This window comes from Clarias gariepinus, chromosome 5 (assembly GCF_024256425.1).
Source record: "Clarias gariepinus isolate MV-2021 ecotype Netherlands chromosome 5, CGAR_prim_01v2, whole genome shotgun sequence".
Lineage (NCBI taxonomy): Eukaryota > Metazoa > Chordata > Actinopteri > Siluriformes > Clariidae > Clarias > Clarias gariepinus.
Window position 1 is genome coordinate 30,236,153 of NC_071104.1, and position 20,152 is coordinate 30,256,304.

The 20,152-nt window shown below is 40.2% G+C and overlaps 1 protein-coding gene across 2 annotated transcripts; it reads left to right on the plus strand.

Moving 5' to 3' along the window:
* Window positions 1-1,435: 1,435 nt before the first annotated feature.
* On the plus strand, window positions 1,436-18,647 carry igfbp2b (insulin-like growth factor binding protein 2b). 2 transcript variants are annotated; one of them, XR_008360480.1, is made up of 5 exons: window positions 1,436-2,175; window positions 12,334-12,491; window positions 14,687-14,827; window positions 16,186-16,395; window positions 18,212-18,647. XR_008360480.1 is itself a non-coding variant. In XM_053496197.1 (4 exons), exons 1-4 carry the CDS (start codon window positions 1,794-1,796, stop codon window positions 16,342-16,344), a joined length of 840 nt encoding a protein of 279 aa, XP_053352172.1. In that variant the 5' UTR covers window positions 1,437-1,793; the 3' UTR covers window positions 16,345-18,647. The 2 variants fall into 2 exon arrangements, 1 of the variants encoding a protein (XP_053352172.1); XM_053496197.1 differs by having other exon boundaries at window positions 1,437-2,175; window positions 16,186-18,647.
* Window positions 18,648-20,152: the final 1,505 nt, after the last annotated feature.

Here is a 20,152-nt window from a genome sequence, read left to right on the forward strand (position 1 = left end):
TTCCAATAAGCCAGACTTTTGTAATGTTGTAACTCTTGTATTGTTTAAATGCAGTCTTGAGAAACAGTTTTCCTTGCATCCTGAATGACCTTTTTGACTCTAATTTTTGGTAGACTTTTGGCTCTCATTTTCAGTTCAGTCCCTGTACTTGACCAGTTTCAGAGGAATGTTTTTGTTTGTTAAGCCACACAGTGGCCCATCAATCATCCAAGCATAAAAAAACAGTGAGAAACAGGTGCAGATAATGACAGATGATCAGGCCAGTGATTAGTATACTGGTGATGCTGAATGCTGTGTGGTTGGAACAGACGAGCAGTTAAATGAGGTTGCTACTGAGGTTGTTACATAAACAACCCATTTTTAAACTGTATCTTTAGGCACTTTGCAGCCTGTTACAGTAGACATTTAGTTATAATTTCTTTCCTTTAACCTACATTATTTAATGTAATGTAATATAAAGAAATTAGAGGGGGGCTCAATATATTTGTACAGTACATTACAAAAGCTGCACTAGTGAGATAATGTTACAGGAATGTTAAGGGGACAGAAGTGATGAAACATAGGTTAGCCTGTCATGTTGTACAAGGGAATAACAATCTGATTTTGATGAATGCAAAACATTTCACATCCGCAGTAAAGACAAATTTTGTTCATACACAGGTGCATATAAAAAAATAAGAATAAGTCAGCAATATTTTGACTAGACAGACAGATACATTTAGTCAGTTTTGCTGAGAAAATTAAGTGGCACCAGTGTTCACTGATCACCGCTGGTGCCAACAACAAATCAGTAATAACCATTAATCTCAATAACCAAAGGTCACCACTGTTCCCAATAACCAATCACTCATCACCATTGTCTGTCCCACCCACACTTTTTTTTTTTTTTTTTCCTGTGTTTTAAAGACTCTGTTTGGTTAGATTTTCAAGTATGAAAATAACATGAAAGCTTCTTATTCTGTTTCTGGTCTGTTCTGTTCTGTTACACCATATTTGGAATCTTTACAAAATCTTCCTTTTTCATGTATGTTGTTTTGATATGCAAATAATGATTTCAAGATATATAATATAAATAAGCAAATTAGTCTATGACATCACCGGTGACTTCCCCTGATAAGACTAATGTCATTATCTGTGTTTGCCTTTGTTCTTGATTAAATTTGTAATATTTGAATATGGAATGATCAGACACATTCTTTCTTCAAAGAAGACATAATACAGTATGTAGTGTATTTTTACTCGGTCTATTCTAGTGTCTTGAGAAAACTGCGTTCTTCATAAAGCAAGTTTTGATACGCAAATAATCACTTGATGAATAGTGTGCTAATCGATGGCGTCATTCAGAGCATGCTTTTCCCACAAAAAAAAAAAAAAGACTCGCTGCCGGTAAACTCGGCCAAAAACACAGGAGAATAGAAAAGTAAAGTCAGTTGCGACACGGTCGTGTTTTTTTTTTCCTCGGAAACATCGTATTTCTCGTGGCCTGTCCTCCAAAACATTGTCACGTGTGTCCGCTTGTGTGCACTGAAGCGGGGCTCAAAGTGCTCTTATTTGCCTGTCGGGGTATTTTGTCTGCCTTTTTTTTGTTTCCAGCCGTGGTGTTTGAGGAACATGGCAGCAGATAGGACCCAGCAGACAGATTTGGCAAACCTCACCTGTCCGTAGCCGCTTCTTTGAGCTTTTCTTTTTTTTCCCCCCTTCCCGCACCTGAAGCTGACCGTAAACGGAAAACCGTTATCTGGTTTGTGTGCTCTCGCGCTCCGTGTAACTCAGTGCTGCGGCGGCGGAACGCGATGCGGTCTCGGTGCGTGCGCGCTTTGTTGCTCGCCTCCTTGGCGCTGCTCTTCTCATCCTCCTCCTCTTCCTCCTCCTCCTCCGCCGCTGAGGTCGTATTCCGCTGTCCGAGCTGCACGGCGGAGCAGCAGGCGGCGTGTCCCAAACCCCCGAGCCCGTGCACGGAGCTGGTGCGGGAGCCGGGATGCGGTTGCTGCCCCGTGTGCGCGCTGCAGCTCGGAGAGCCGTGCGGGGTTTACACGGCGCGCTGCGGAAGCGGCCTGCGCTGCTCCCCGAGCGAGGGCGCCGAGATGCCGCTGGATGAGCTGTTGAAGGGACTCGGGAGCTGCCAGGTCAGAACCGAGAGTACGGACGATGAGCGCGACCTCGAGTCCGATTACCGTGAGTTACGCGTATTAGAAGTGGATACAATACACATTGTCTGCATGCATATCGTGTTCTTGGTGCATAGTCTCACCCATGCAAATAAACAATAAAAAGAAAAGAAAAGAAAGTTACGACTTCTTTCGTAGGACCGGGGTATAGGCTATATACATGCTCCTCAAAGTGTGTGTGCTTGTCAGTGTGTGAGGGCTGAGCCAGGGGCTTCGTAAGATAAATCAAGGTAGAGGTGAGTAGACAGTGGGCCTAAGTAGACCATAAGTGTATAGGAGAAATTGTCCGGGGTGAGAGAGGCCCAGTGCATTAACCTGTCAGGGGCCAAAATTCATGTCTGTCTGCCCCCAGGGCTTCATAAAACAAAGTTCCAAAGTGAGGTCCATACAAATATGTGACTGTGATGGAGATCACAGTGAATCATGAACAAAGTCACACACTAATAAATACGTGTTATAGCTAGACCTCATTTAGTTCTAGTAATTATTATTATTCGAATTTACTGGCGAGTTAAAATGATGAATAGGTTTAGTCCAAGTCTCACTAACTTGAATACAAGTAGAAACTGGAATCCTATGTAATGAGACAACTTTTTTTCTCCTAAAAAAACATAAAGCTGTTAATATGATGCAAAACAGTTTAAAGGGGTTGGGTTCCATCCGTGGAATGTTGAAGAACAAAAAAAAAAAAAAAAGCAATAATGGCACCAGTAAAAAATATTACTACACAAATTTAATGAGCGTAATATTTTCAAAGTTGGACTGTTTTTTCTTAAAAAAAATAAATAAATCTGTGCTTGATTATGAAACAAAAATACTGTACCTTAGAGGGTACAAGATGTTTTTTGGCATTCTATTTAAATGTTAAACGTTTTTTTGTTATCAATGTAAACATATGTTGATGGGCACTATCAACATGGTTGACGAACATATGACTGTGTTTATCAACCATGATAAAGCATTACATCAGCGTTATGGTTGGTATTTCGACACTTATAGTTACTACAAAACTGATATGTTATGTCTGGTGAGGTTTGTGCTGTGTTCAATGCACTTGTCATTACATGCATGCTTAGAAAGATCGAGTTGTTGCTGCTGTCCTTTCTGCATTAAATCCTTCTTTTAGTATTTGGAATGGGTCTATGAGTAATTTATTAGCTCATGTTGGAGTGTTTGGTTATTTTTTTGGTTACAATTTAACAAGAAACATTTAAAACATTAAGAAACATTTCAAACACTAAGTTACTAAAGCTTCTGGTTAGCCACCTGGTTGACTGGGAGGCCATTGCCCTCCAGTAAACAAACCGGTACCTGTTGAACTTTTGATATTGGGCTTCAGCCTATTTCTTTGACTATCTTATTTCATCAGACTAGTTAGCCACATGACCTTGATTTAAGATTCTTAGAACGGATCTTTTTTTAATAATCACAACGGCTACTCTTTGCCAGAGGCATTTGCTTTGAAACAAATTGGCTGCCATTATCGTAACTTGCCGCTAAATTTCCAGGAAATCAAAGGGGGAGAAAGGCTAATGTAGTTTGGCAACGATTACCATACTGAACTTTGAGCTTGATCCAGTCTCTCATGTGAATCTGCCTGGCTGCTTTGGTTTGATGTTTCTGCACAAAACATTGTATTTTGTGATGCCCAGGAATTCAAGAACTGGAGCTGCCAAACCACCAGGGGTGAATAATCTGGCCCCATCAGACCCAGTGACTCAGAGTTGCTGTTGCACTGGTCCAGCAATGAAACAGAGTCTCGTTTTCAACAAGTTGTCTTCAGAAACATCTTCTGTTAACATTGAATATTTTATCATTATTATGTCATGACACTGTAATTGCAGGTGGCCGCATCTATAGCAGTGCCTTCTAAAGTTGTCTTGTGTGTCCTGTCATGAACAGTATATGTGAACTTCAGCCACAGCTTCATCAAAGACCTACTCTTCTATGGAAAATGGGGAAAATGACTAAGGCTTGATAGTGATTTTGCAGATGTGTATTGTAGAAAATTCAATGGGTTTTACAAAAAGCAAACATAATCATAAAACATATTGGTCTGGGATTTTAACTGTGTGCTTTTGTTGATTCTACTTGTATAGCGTTTATAACCATCAGTTTTGCTTTTTTCTCTCCATGATCGTTTTTTTTCAAGCTTGGTTTGCATAAAGTGGCCTCAGAGCCTTTAGCACATACCCTGAATTGATCAATACTTGGCAGTGCAAGTAATATAACACTGTTTGTTTCAATTCCACATAAGTTTTCAGTGACAAAGCTACCGGAATATTTGGGGGGAACTAGGAGTAGTTGGCATGTTCAGGAAACAGAAAGGAGTTTAGTGTGTAAAAACTTTTACCCAAATCCCCATTAGGAAATCACTTTTTCTGTCTCTTACCCCCTCACTCAGATATGTCGTAGCTTTAGTTTATCCTTTAAAGCACGTCTTGTCTGTTTGTATTTTATTTCCTCCACTGAAGCGTGCATATTCCACTTTCCTTTAGAGGCCTGAGGGAGTATGATGTGCTTGGACCTGTCTTATTCCCCCTCCTTCCTCTCTCCAGCACCCATACAGAGCCTAATTAGAGTGGGGATGCCTCGGGTGGCGGCTGCATGTCGGCACTTGTGACCCCAGAGAGGCTCCTTGTGACCAGCTTGACTTTTTTCTTTACATGTGCCTGAGGGCAAGGTGAGGGCATCAGAAGCATCAAGGGTTACAGCCAGGTGGTTAAAATAAATGCTCATGATTGTACTGCCTGAGCCCACTACCATAGATAGATTAATAGGGTAGTGTAAAGCCTTAGTGATGTAAGGCCTTAGGCGGTGTTTATCTCAATTAAGAGATAGATGAAAAGTTAGACAGATGAACCGTAAACAGATACGGTGTCTGCATTTACTGTAAAAAAATACCTTTTGTCATCTCAGGCAATGAATATAGTCGCAACCCCGAAATTCTGTGTCTCTGAATATTCTTTAACACGATGGGTGGTTTTTGGAACTGATCGTTTGTGCACGTTTAGAAACATGAGGTTCATGTGGGGAAAAAATGTAACGGATGATTGCAGGTGTATATTTGCCTTTAGGAGTCAGTGTTTGTGGTGCTTGGTGATGTTTGATTCCCAGTTTTGCCATTTTGACTTTCAAAGCAACACACCATGCAAAACTGTGCTTTTATGATCTCTTCCCCTATAAAGAGCATCCACTCTCATATAGTTGGACATTTTAAGTGGTTTTGCACTTGGAGGTTGTTCGACTTGTTCTTTTGCTTGTTTGATGAAGGGGTGAGCCAATGTTTATAACATTCTTTATTTAGATCTGGTGTGCATGGCAACCCCTGTCTAAAATGTCAGATGCCTAGCCACATGCTAGGTGGGTGTGACAAGGTTGCTGTTGCTCAACAGCTTGTTAAAAGCCTGAGCTTTAGCCTTCAATAGGTAAAATAGAGTTGCCATGGTGCCAGAAAAAAGATCAACACCATGCCAGCAAAATGAATCCAAGTTATTTGTACCATTTGGCTTTAGTAACATCATGAAAAGCTCAAACTCTAGGGCATGTAATCATCTTGTTTTGACTTTAAGTGTTTATTGAGAAGAATTTGTATTGTTTAACATTTACAGTGGAACCAGTTCATCTACTGAATAACACAGGGCAATAGTGAGTTTGTATGTCCATACTCATGGACACACACACAGTACAAACATTCCTCTTACTAGGACCTACAACTGACAAACTTATTAGGACCATGCAGTTTTTCTCATCGGGACCTGCTAGATGTCCCAACAAGGTTGAAGCTCTCAGATATGCCTTGCATTGTGGGGACAGGTGGTCCCCCCCAAAACACAGGAAAACATGTACACACACAGAACATGCACATTATGGCCTGCAGGCTTTTTTCTTTCTGTGCACACTGATGTTTGCTGACTCATCATCTCTTCTTCCAGTGAGGTTCTGATTTACAGCACAGCACTGCTGCCTCACTTTGCATTTAAGACAAAACAGGACAGGGAATGTTTATTGCCTAGGAGGTAACTCGCAGGTTGCAAAAAATATATATTTTTTGTTTCTTAGCTTTTATCTTGTGTTCTGACTATTAGCATAGATCTGCTATTCATCATTGACACAAATGTACTTTAGATAAGCAGTTACCATGACTGACAGTAGGTCGGTCTGGTTCAGTACTGTGTACCACTGAAAGATTCAATGGCAGTACTGGAAAGAGTGGAGAGCAGCTTCCTGCCAAAACCCACATTCAAAACCAGTCACGGTAGCACCATCGAGAACACACATCTGGTAACGTTATGTCATCTTAAACAACACTTTGTCTCCATAGTAATTGCCTCTGTGTTGTGCTTCGGTCTTTCATGAGTACTAGTTAACAGGTTCATGACTCACCCCACCTCTTTTTTCATGATTAACTTAAGCGACGAAGCTCCATGGCACCAAATTCCTCTCTAACCCCTGAACAAAGGCACTACTTGCTGTGTGGAACAACACCCTACATAGTAGACTAGCTTTAAATTTGATGCTTTTTGGGATTCAACCACGGAACAGGGTTTTAGTTAGCTTAGATACGTGTTTTGTTTTTGTTTTTTACAATTGATATTCTAACATAGAGGCATAAACTTTTGATTTACAGGACTGTCCACCAACTACATGGTTTGTTCTTCTCACCTTTGGCTGTATAGTATCATTAAAGGTATTTAATCAAACCTGCAATGACATTGTATCCAAATACATATACTTCAATATGGAGTTGGTCCCCATTTTGCACTATAACACTCTCCTTGGAAGGAAGTCCAAGGAGAGTGTTTTGGAGCGTTTCTGTGGGAATTCATGTTCATTTATTCTGTAGAGCATTTATGAGGTCAGACACTGATGTTGAGCGAGAAGGCCTGGCTCACAAGCTCCATTCCAGTTCATCCCAAAGGTGCTTGATTGGGTTGAGGTCAGGGCTTCTACACTGAACTCATCAAACCATGTGTTTTTTTTTTTACAACATATGAGGTGCAATGGTTAATGGTACTCCTGTCTTAAATGGGCTTTTCCAGAACTTTGCTCTGGAATTGTTTTTATAACTCCATGATCTTTATAATGCTGTTTGTCTGATGATATTCTCTAACAAACTTTAGACCCGTCCAATAACAGATGTATTGGACAAATTATTCATGACAACTTGTTGTGGCAGAATCAATTTAGGGGTTTCCACAATAACTGGGGTGAATACCTATGCAAGACATTGTGGTGAACTTGAGTGAGGTGAAGTTTTTCCTTATTCACCGGCTATCAGCTTTGAGGTAGGACTGTGGGCAAATCCCATAGCACTCCTAGGAATGCTCAACAGTGACTGGCCCGTATCCAAGAGCTAATTCAGAAATTCAGCATGAAGCACTGCGAGTTTGTTCTTCTGACCTTTACCTTTCCCATTTACAGTCTGGAATGCACACGTTTTGTTTCACTGATCCCCATTTGTTATGTTAAAACACTAGAAAAGTGACCCGATTTTTATCCCACGTGACCTTTCTTTAGCATTACTTACTTTGGAAAATTTCATGTAACAACAACATAAATGTTCTGCAGTGTACACAGGAAGTGTTACTCTATTTCTTTTTCCATCTCTGTTTTATGTTTAAGGAAGCAGAGAAATGCTGCATGATCAACAACCACTGCCAGTATGGTCAAGCCACATGGATTTTGTACTCACGGCATATGTATCTTAATTGTAGCCTTAAGGCCCAGACAGTCTTATATTTTACATCTAAGTTATAAGCTGGGGTATAATGTCAGAAATGTACATTAGCCGCAGCAGGAGGGCTTCCTGTACAGCTGCTGTAGGGAGGCATATGTGGCAACATCATGCCTACGATTCTTCATTTCCTTTCACATGAAGATACAAAGTGATAAAACTGTAGCCTCGTTTGTTCTGCGAGCAGTGATTTTCTGAAGTTATTTATTTGGAACATATTTAGTAAAATGTGTGAATAATACTCCCACTTTCAGGTGTCACACAGAAGAGGATGTGTTCCATTGGGAGTTTGGTTCTCCCCAGGAATTCTAGATTTATTTCATCTCAGGGAGTTTTTCATGTTTGCCACTAGTTGCCTCTAGCTTGCTCATTAAAGATAACAAAGTCACAAATATTTTGTTGGAACAATCTGAGCTTTGATTATAGTGAACTTTTTTTGATTGCAGTGTTTCAACAACATTATGCAATGCCACAAAATTTCTTTCTTTCCAGAGTTGCATTAATTTTTTGGCCAAGATCTTTTTGTATTGATGACAAGAGAATCTAACCACTCCAGAAAGTTTTCTCTAGCATATGCCAAAGACTTTTAGTGGGGTTAAGGGCAAGTCCGTGGTGGCTAATTCATGTGCGAAAATGATTTCTCATGCTCCCAGTCTTTCACAATTTGAGTCTTGGAATATGCCTGTACCATCAGGGAAGAAAAACATGCATTAACGTGAGAACTTTAATCATTCAGTACATTCAGGTCATCCGGTGACTTAATGTTTTTTGAGCCTAGACCTGTTACTTTCAATATTATTGTATAATAATAAGTGATGTTCAAGTGATGTTCTATCCTTTTTATTCATAATTTTTTTACTATATGTCACCCACAAATTTGTATCCACATTCACAGCATTTGGCAAACGTCCTTATCCATGGTGACTTAGATTTTTATTCTATTACATATCTGAGCGGTTGAGAGGCCCACTGGTGGCTCAGTGGTAGGTAATGTGCCTGCTATGAGAAAGGCCTGGGTTTAATTCACAGCCAGCGCCCAAACCCAGTGCCGGTCCCAAGCCCGGGAAAAAAATGAGAGGGTTGTGTCAGGAAGGGCATCTGGCATAAAACCTGTGCCAAGCTTGTATGTGCGGACCGGATGGCGCTGTGGCGACCCCTTGCCGGGAGCAGCCGAAAGACCACCGCCACCACACATCTGAGCAGTTGAGAGTTAAGGGCCTTGCTCAAGAGCCCAACAGTGGCAACATGGTGTGGGTGAGGTTTAACCCTGGGACCTTCCAATCAGTACCCCTGCCCAGTTCAACACTATACTTCCAGGTTTTAATAATCTGTTGGAAACAGCACTCTCATTAGTTGTTTTCTTAGCTTGATGCACGCCAGTGATTTGATCCTTCTAAAACACAGTAACGTCAATGACCACAGGATACATCTTCTGACACTGTGTAAGAAATAATAAGAAAGTTCCTCACTGCATCAGTTAGGGTTACTGAATGATTGCCAGCTAAAACATAATAATCACTGCAGTAATTATCAAAGGCTCCCTAAGTATTAGTGGATTTAAATCTAAACGTTTTTGCCAGGCAGTGTAAATTACCAACCAAGGTTTCTATCAAGCTGCTTTATGACTGCTCTTAATGTCTACCATTTTACATGCTGTATGCCTATACAACTTACGTAAAGGTGCCATCTATGATAACTGATGCGGTTTGTTATTTCTAGTTTTCCTTCCAGCTTTTTCATTAACTCTGTTGGAAAAATGACTACACCAACCCTTAGATAAAGACAAAATTTTGCATAATGCAAGAGTATAGTGTAAACCAAAACTCAGATGGCTCAATGTGCATCCAGTTAGAACAATCCTGAAGTCCAGTGGGTGAGATAGATGTCTTGACAAATGTTAATCTCCAAAGAATCTCAAGGAGACTCTACACACAAAGACTCTTCCAAGAGAATATCTTACCCAGGCCAAGGCTCAGTTCCGCCAGGGAAAGGAAATTGTATTACATTCTACAATTGCATTTGGTGCCTGCATATGTACTGTGGATCAAAACCTGACAGATCCAGCATAGCCCACACACTGAGTGGAAAGAGAAAAGAAGCACAGAAAAAGGAACTTTATGTAGGAGGTGTTGCTGGGACTGACACAGGAATGTGACCAGGGAAAGGGGATGCTTTAGTCTCTACGTAACTGCAGGTGTCCACCACAAAGCACACCCACCAGCAATTTCTGAAATGAGGCTCTGGAAAAGTTGCCCAGCAGTTTCTGGCCACTATTCTTAGGCCTGCTTCTCATAACCTGGAATGAAATTAAAGACTGAATCAGCTATGGATAGACAATATATAGAGCAGTCAACCTCCTTCATCAGCTCCAGTGATGGGCGCTGTGCTGATGTCAAGCCACTTTCTGTTTCAGCACGTAAAAGTGCACACATGGCCTATGGGTGCTACTCTCCATGAAACCCTTTCCTTTAGCTGTGCTCAGTAGAGAAAATGATGAGGTCATGGAGCCAAATAATGTTAGCAAGCTAGCCAAATAGCCACTGAATGTCCCACCCACAGTAGAACTGACATTTACCAAGGGTGACATTTCCCTAGTGAAGTTCCTCAAGGGATTGCCAGGACAAAAAGAGAGAAGGAAGGGATCATTTGATGGAAATGATGGTAATTGCACCCATGATAGTGCCCTGATTATAGAGGCCAAAAATAAGCATGCGCATTTGATCTGCCACTAGCAGAAAGGGACCAAGAATGAGGTCATACACATATGGGATCATAAAATACACTGGTACCTCCTGCATTAGGATACTAGAATTATATATACTGTTGTAGTGCTGTGCAAAAGCCTTGAGCCTCCACTTCATAGTACAGTACATTAAATTTAATTATGTAGATTAAATTGATTGGAACAAGTTTTTTACTGTGGCAAGCTAGAATGCCCAAAGGATGCCTCAGGATTTTTTTAAATTGGTTGTTGATGTAACAACATCAGCAGCAACCTCATTTCCCCTACCACTCAGCCTTCAGCATCAACAGTATACTAATCACCGGCCTGTTTATCTTTCATCATCTGCACCTGTTTCTCCCTGCTTTATGCCTTAAGTAAGATTTTTTTTTTTTTTTGTATACTTGAATGATTCATACTGTAGGTCTGATTGAAAACTGGTCAGTTTGAGGAACTGGACTGAAAATGCTAGCCAAAAATGGGAAGTGAAAAGTCCCATTCCTCAAGACTACATAACAAAGATATAAAATGTGAAGAAATCTGGGTGATTTTGCACAGTACTGTATATCAAGACCTGTAGTGAACGGCAAAGCTCTATTTATTAGGGATTATTATTAAGACTGCAGCATTTTTCTGTTGGGAAAATAAATACAGAATGACCTACACTGCAAATATTTATTAAAAATTAGTTACGTTCTAATGTAAAATCTGTTACATTTTTGTAAAAATCCTAATGAATTATTTGTTTAAGACATGTGCTTGAAAACTTGAAAGTTTCTTTCTGTAATATTATTAATAATGTATTAATAGACTAATATGTATTCCATGGTGTTTCTTGCATTTTATTCCTTTTTACATTGTAAAATAATGTTGAAGGCATGTAATCATCTCATTTGAATAGTTGATATTGAGATGTGTCTCCTACTCATCCTCTGTAAAGCCTTCATAACGCCTCTAATCTAAGGTGCTGTTTGTTAATTGGTGATTTCTGAGGCTGGTAACTCTAAATGAACTTCTCTGCAGCAGAGGTAAGTTTTGGTCTTGCTTTCCTGGGATGGTCTTCATGAGAGCCAGATTCATCATGGTGCTTGATGGGTTGTGCAAATGCACTTTACAATACTGTTCTAACAAGAACTGTTCCAGAACAGCTGCTTCTATTCTACCTCTATACTATAATTTAATCAATTGTTCATTAGAAGAAGGAGGCTGTTTTGTTTTGTAAAGTAATGGGTTGTAATAGCTTGTAGTAGGACAAATCCTCCGCTGTGATCATCTAATCATCAACTCCCATGAATTCCAATACCATTCATTCTACTGGGCGGTTGCTATGGAGGTGGGTGGACTGCTCATACATTCTTCATTTCAAATAATGACTTTGGGAGGCACAGTGGCACAGTGTGAAGCTTTGTTGACTCACAGCTCCAGGGTCCTGGGTTCAATCCTGATGTTTGGTTCCTATCTGTGCTGAATTTCACATTCCTATGGTCCTATCCTATCTTCACATATGTTTTTTTTTTTCAATTTCTTTATGGTTTCTTCTAAAAATGTGTAGGAATTTGTACAAATAAGGACAATGTAGCCTATAACTTAAGATGGCATCCTTTTTATAAACTTGATTTATAATCAGTTGTGAAGCAATGTTTGCTTGGTTGATTCTTTCTCTACCTGGAATGTAAAAATAGCATGTTTTACTTTACTTTTACCAGGAGAGCTGTTCACCACAAGGCCTCCGATCCCGAGGAAGCCGAACAAAGATGCCAACTACTGGCACATGAGGGAGAATATGTTCAAGCATCACCAGAATGATCAGAAAGCCAGGATGATGAACCGTGTGGATGAGCCGAAAAACCCTCGGGCCAGAATGGTAAGACTGTGTGGCGCCTGATGTAAACAGCACAGGTTATGACTTTTTACACCACTCGGATCCAGTAGCCACAAGAGAGTGGTACAGGGTGGCAGCTGTGATCTCTCACTAGAAGGTGAATTACTGTATCAGAGCGCTCATTACAAAGCAGTTTATGCAGTCTTACTGAAATATGTAGCGACCAGATGGACGAGGTGAAGGAAATGAGGTTACTCCTCATGATTGGATAACACACTTGACATTCTTGAAGTGCCTCAGAATAGAGGAGCTAGCCAACATAAACTAATCATCTGTGTCTTACTTACATTTCGGGCCACTACAAGTCACCAAAACAGCTACTTTGGCATAGATTGTACATCTGATCTGTACTAGAACACCATGTTCTTTAAAGATATTTTCACTGTTGATGGTTTGATGGTGTTAGTGGAGAACCCAACATCTCCTATACAGTTGGTGTTTAATAAGGCTGATATCTGGTGAGTTTTACTTTTAATTTGTCCCCTATAAATAAATACCGTGTTGTGGTATAATGGGAAATAGAAGTCTTATCGAAAATAAAGACCAACTATAAAATCAACATAGGAGTGTCATTATGTAACCAATCAATGTATTCTTTAAATTCAACCATGTCCTACATCCTAGGATGGACCTAGGTATCCGTGCAACCGTTTGCTTCTGACAAACCACTGTGTTCCAGTGGCAGTAAGTTGTGCAAAACCTCACACTCACCTTGGCTAGCACTGTGTTTAGTACAGCAGTGCCATCTTCTGGTTATCACAATAACAGGCATAACGACGCAAAAAGTCCAATAGTTTACTAAATAACTTGTACAATATGATGTATGGTATGTGTGATGAATACAATTCAAAATGCTTTAAACATAAAACAGGTTAAGAGATGAACACAAGATAATTTAAGTGCAGTTTAAGCAGGTGTATGTTCTCTCCAGATGGCCAAGATGGCAGAACTGGTGTTCTTTATAAAATGTTTCAGGGAGGCCTTGATAATTCCTCAGTAACTTGTGACTGTAGACAGTGACAAATGCATTGCTGCGCGAGAACAAACGCTTGGCACCTTTGGTGAATTAATATGAGGTATCCGTTATCACGTTGGTATTTCTGAAACATACCCTTATCACATTTGGCCATCACATACAGTATATCTACGGCAAGTTAATTAACTTTTCTTGGAAAGGTACCATGTCCTACCTGGATCGTCTCAGGCTCAGGCCAGCTGAGCGCTGCATCATGACTTCATCCTAAAACAAAAGTCCCAATCTACCATTACTGTTTTTTGGCTATAGGCAGGTTATTTCAGCAATTTCATGCGCAAGCTTTTATTTGTTTTTCCTTTCCTTTCAAATGGTTATTTAGCCAAGAAAAGCCTAGGTTCTTTCACTGGTTGGAGATATGACATATTTCAGCGCTGTGGAAAATTGTTCATATAATAATAATAATTTTATTAGCATTGTTATTGTTGTTGTTTTTGTTTTAATTATTGTTATTTATAATAATATTATTATTATTAATAATAATAATAATAATAATTCAAACCATTTCACAATAAGGTTTGAAGCTGCCAATTCTGCACCCACAAATTAGCATTTTGTCAAATCATAAACATTTTGTGCATGATGGGTGTCCAAGGGGGGGAAAAAAAACATGCAATGAGAGCATTAGAGGACAACAAGTACTGGTGTACATGTACAAGTGAGAAACCACACAGAATCCAGAGATTTGGAGCTGGCTTTAGCATGAAGGAAAGATTGAGAAATTGCTCATGTTCATCCAGCACCCATCTCCAACAAACAGCAGAAGCCCTATGAATATGTCAAATTGATACGTTGAGAGCCAGGACCTGAGTGCAGCAAACGCTCATCTGCAGAACTATTCATCCAAATGATATGGATAAGATCCCTGGCAGAGCTCACTTTTAGTACCCTCTTATCCTGGGCCAAGCAAGAAGCAGCCAGAATACAGAGAGAGAGAGAGAGAGAGAGATCCTTTAGAATGTAATATAGAAGTGCTTTTCCTTGTGGTGGAAGAGGGAGAACAAGAGTGAAAGTGTAGCTCAGGAACAACAACCAAAAAAGAGAAAACTCTGAGAGATGAATATCAGCCATGTTTCAAGAAGCTGCCAAACGAGTTCTTATCTTGCTTGCTTTCTTGTCTTTTGTGTATGTGTGTGTTGAATAGAGTCAATGTCAGCAGGAGCTGGATAAGGTGCTGGAAGAGATCTCGAAAATGACCTTCCATGACAACAAGGGACACCTTGAGAACCTGTATGAGCTATCGTTTCCCAACTGTGACAGTAACGGACAATATAATGTAAAACAGGTATGTCGGAACATGAAATTATTACTACTAATTATTATTATTATTATTATTATTATTATTATTATATTTCTGACCTAGCTGGTTGGGGGGGTTCATTATTATAGCCATGTTTCATCCAATATAGAACATCTGAAATCACCAAACAGAGCCTTTAAATAAGTTCTTGTGCCGGCAAACTTGTAGCTTTACACTTTTTTTTGATTAAATAACATTTGAGACACAATACATTCCATGCAAAAATATTCCATCATGATATCTGGGTTAACCAGAGCGTTACATTTCAAATGATTCAAAGTGACTTAAAAAACAAATGGTTTAAGCATGCAGCTGAACAGTTTAGAGTTGAGGGCCTTGCACTATTAGTGCCAAATAATTGTTTAGTTGCTTTCCTGGGATATTAAGCAACACGAACTAAAAATCAAGTGAAGGCATCCCCAAGGCTGCCGATGCTTTATCCAGTCAGGGCAGAAAAGGCATGCATAATTATCAACACAACATCTTGCAATCAAACATGAAGCAATATATAACCTCTCATCCACAGCGGTTGCATAGTCCCCTCTAAAACGAACTGGAATAACATGGGGATTAGAATAATCGGAAAAACACTACTGAGAAAGAAAAAAAAATGTGTTCCAAACTTTCGGAAGTTATGGTTTTCTCTCAAAGCATTGTCAAAGTCTAAACTGCAAGTTTCAAGGTCATAAACATGTTTGCTCACTGACTCAAGCTGGTGGGAAGTTTGACACTCATGTTTTGCAGTTGCACTCTTTTTTCTTTCTTTTTTTTTTTTTTTTTACCTCTCCATCCTTTGCATGTCCTTGACTTAGACCCACTTATTTTTAGAGCCAAAGCAATGATATGTGCAATCTTTCTTAGCACACTGACACATAGCATTACACGATAGAGGTAAAACAAGGCCAAACACGCCTGGCACAAATAAAACCATCGCGTTGTTTTGATGCAGAAACCCAGTTTTCCCAGGACTCGAAAAACTTTACCTCTCCACCCTAAATTGTTCTGTAAAACATCTTGTTCCTTTTGTAATTAATGAAACTGTCAGGGCTTTGTTCTTTCTCGCTGAAGGAAAAAATTGGAAAGTCTGTTTTCTTGCATGTCTTTTTTTTTTTTTTTTCCGGGGTCCCTGTTTAAGCTGTGTCCGATTCAATTATGACCTCATTTCGGGAGCGCTCAGTGGGGGGTCAGAGAGCCATGCTGTGACCAACGAGGCGGGTACTGTCATTGCCGGGGTTTGGCTCCACCCTCCATGTCTCTCTTCTGATCACTGGACTGAGCACTTCATTAATCCGGGAAACACCACCCCTGTCCTTACCCTTTCTTCCTGTTTCTTTGTGTTACAGTGCCACATGTCCACCCATGGGCAAAGGGGTGAATGCTGGTGTGTGAACCCCCACACTGGTATCCAGATTCCCTCCTCCATCAGAGTGAGGGGTGACCCCAACTGCAGCCAGTATTACGGGGGACCCGAGCTCAAGTCCACTACCAGCATGTACAAATAGATGTGGATACCTGGAGCGACAGAACAACGAGAGACAAAGCTAGAGAGACAAGTGTGCAAGCATATAATTCCTGTGTGTCTGTATGTGGAAATATTTCAGACCTGTTGTGAATCGCATTTTAATCTCCCGAAATACCAGAGTAGAAAGCACCACATTCAGACCAAAGTGTATTTCATATATGCTAAATGACATTAGACTGTGTTGTGTCCTTTTGTTATAGTCTGTACTTTAGCACAGTAGGTCTAAACAGGCTCTTTTCATGCTGTGACTATCTTCTAGTTTAGCTGCAGTACAAATCCCAGTATGTAACAGTTCGTGCAGCTTCCTCTATTTGGTCCCATTCCCAACTTCCTTTTAGAGCCATGCGAACATAAGCTACAACCACTCCTGTACTGCTGCTTTTCTAACACTAAACATGCACCAAAGTAGGAATGCTAATGTATAATTTTAAGCAGTGTCCTGCAAACAATGTACTTTATTTGCATGGATTTGTTTTCTATGTTTGGCCCTCCTTTTTGTGGTTGTTCCATGTGCACGGACACCATCAGTGCTGTTTACTTGTATTCAAAACCGCCTCCTCTCTTTGACTCACCCGACCGAACCATGTGGAGCTACATTCTCTGTACTGGCCTTGTCTAGTGTCTGCGGGGTGTCCGTGGGGTTTCTCAGTACACCGTTTTGTGTGTGTGTGTGTGTGTGTGTGTGTGTGTGTGTGTGTGTGTGTGTTAAGTGGAGTGTAGCCAGTGTTGGTAGCTGATAGACTTCTCCCCTATTCTCTCCATCCTGTCATATGGGGGAAAATACGGGTGGAGCGGTAGGTTCGGAGCAAAAGTGGTTTCTAATGATGTGCTGACAGAGGTCAAGATTAGGACACAAAGCTGACACTGACAAAAGCAAAATTAAGTGGGTTAAGTACCTATAAATAAACACAGGTTTGCAAATATATGCCTGCAATGCAGATGGGCTGTACTTTAATTTTTTTGTTTTGTTGCTATTTTACGGTTTTCCATGGCCGGGGGGGGGGGAGTGAACGAAGAGCTTGTTTTGCATTTGGAAGATTTAGTGGTTGGGTCAGGGGGGAATTTGGGCTCCCAAGATGTGTGAGAGGATGCCAATTGGTGCACAGGTTGAGGGGGCTGCTAAGCATGCCGTGGCACGAGCTTTCCCACATGGTGTGATTTGTTTATTGTAAATGTTTCACTCTAGGGCGGCGATTGTCCTTGAAAGCTGTAGTTACATTTTATTCGGTCTGTGACGTACGATCATGCTTGTCTATCTGTCTTTCCATCTTTGTCTCTCTTGTTCTCTCTTTCCTTTTCTCTCTTTCTCTCTCTCTTTCTCGCCGAGTGTAGCATTGGACAGATTAAATAGACAGGATCCATAAATAGCAGCTGAGATTAAGCTGATCGATTGTAAACAAATGGGACGTAGGCCCAAGAGCTTGGCTAAAAACTGTTCTACTCTGTTTAAAGACTTCTGTGAGCTTTGCCTCTCAGATAACATATTAACCTTCAATGTCTCACATGGTATTGCCATGTCCAGCTCGCCTTTAAAATTAGCTTTCATAGATTTTCTTTTTTTAGAGTGTATTATGGTGCTACAGCCTGGCTCTCCTGAACCCTGCTCCCCCATGTGGGGTTTTGGGGCCAGCACATAGGCTGCTGAGACTCTGGCTACGAGTTTTCCATTTGGGCTGGCTTCCAAAATAGATTACTGCCTCCCCTCTGGTGGTACAGTAAATTTTATGGTAGTTTGAGTCTGACCTAGTTTGAAAACAAAGCAAAACCAATTCCTGTGGTTTTTTTGAGCATATTGATTTGCCAGAGCTGTGCTGAAGGAGTGAAAGACTTTGGTTGTGTGTGTGCAGAGGGGGTTGCTGCGCCATGCCTGTAGCCAGAGGATGGAGGGAAGTGGTGTTTGCCATCTGCTGCAGTGTAAAAATGTCAGAGCTGCGTGCTGTTTGGACGGCCTCGGACATGCGACAGGAAGAATTTCTTAAGCAAATCCTACACAGCACACAATGTACAAGCCTCGCACACTTTCACTTTTTACATTTCTTTCCCCTTGTTGTTGTCGTCGTCGCATTGCATGCCACCGAGTACCCGGAGGCACACCAGCATCAGATAATAAAGTTTACTGGTGACCACTAACGCAGCATGCTTCTTGTATCGTTTCGTATTGGAATTAAAGTGCCTGCTTGCAATTCATAAAGGGATTGTGAAAGCCATAAATGCATGCCAACCAACAAAGATATTTTTAAAGGCCTGTAATAAATGACAATATGATTAAACATGTTACTTTCAGCCCTCTTGTTGTGTTTCTTTCATCACATTTTACACAGAAATGAAACAACAGATGAAAAAAAGTTGTTTATTTTGTTCGAGCTGTTCCATAGAGACATTGTGGTTTAACTGTATGTGACACTATTGTATGTGATTTGTTTTCTCTCTCTCTCTCTCACTCTCTCTTAAAAAGGAGAGATCTGCAAGATGAAAACAGTCCTTGAAAACTGGCTTCTTTTGAGTTTCCTTTTGTTTATAGCAATGTAACATAGCAATAATACTATCCTCACTAAAAAAAAGTTATATCTACTGGGTTTGTCCCATAAGCCTTAACTCCCAAGTTTGATGGTGGGTCCAAAGTTATGTTCCTCACTCTTCTAACGTAATAACTTAATAACTTTTTTGGTAGTTGTATGAAAGTTACTGAATAATTCATAGTAGTTACTGAATACTATTCGTTAAGAGAATTAAATCAATAATAAGCTGTGACTTAATGGTTAAAACATCTACAATAGCATTGCTGCCTCAGCTTGCGTTATGGTCTTTGTGGAGTTGCACATATTTTCCTTGTATGGGTTGCATCAGTTTCCTTCCAGGTCGACTCGATACACTAACTCCTCTTAGGCATGAGTGAGTGTGTGAACACCTGTGTATGTGTGAGTGCTTGGTGTTCCATGATGGACTGGTGCCATATCCTGGATGAATTCTCCTGCCTTGCACCCAGTGCGACCTCAATAGACTCTGGACTCTGGATTAACCCATTTCTGTTCAAAAGTCAGTTAGGTTTACAAATATAATAATTAAATACAACCATAACAAAATCCACATTACTTGATATAAATTGTCACCGCAAAAGACAAAAAATAATATAGCTAATCTCCCACCAAATATCCATCACATTTCCCTGGTGATCCCCAAAGTCAACTTAAAAAAATATATATTGTATTTAATCTTTTTCTGAGTGTCAGACACAGATATCTGGGATAATCATTATTTAAGGTATGGCTTTAAATAGCACATGCAATCATCCATAGCTATTGGCCTAATTAAGTAATAAACGGGGCGCTGGAGTCTAATGTACAGTTGTTAGATTCTTTGAAGGCGACCGTAATTCTAATGTTCACTGACTCACAAATCAAATCCCCTGCACATGTTTTGCTGAATCAGCTTCCTAGATTTGACCCTTTTGCAAAATAATAATAATAATAATAATAATAATAAATCTCATCACAAGTGGTTGAGTCACATCTGGATAACTACTTACTGTACTGCTTATGTCCGGGATGTATGGCTGTAGGATTACAGTATAGTAAATATAAAAAACACACTAATATAAGATATAAACCAGAAGCCGGTATACCTTCAAACTGCCACCACCACCCTCAGGGCTTCTGTTTGGCAAATGATTCTGCTCAGTAAATTTTAGCTAGAGATTGAACCCTCATTGCCACTATTGACTTTAAGAGCCATAGTTTACACCGAAGACATCACTGAAGCCATATGGCATGACTTTATGCTAACTTGAT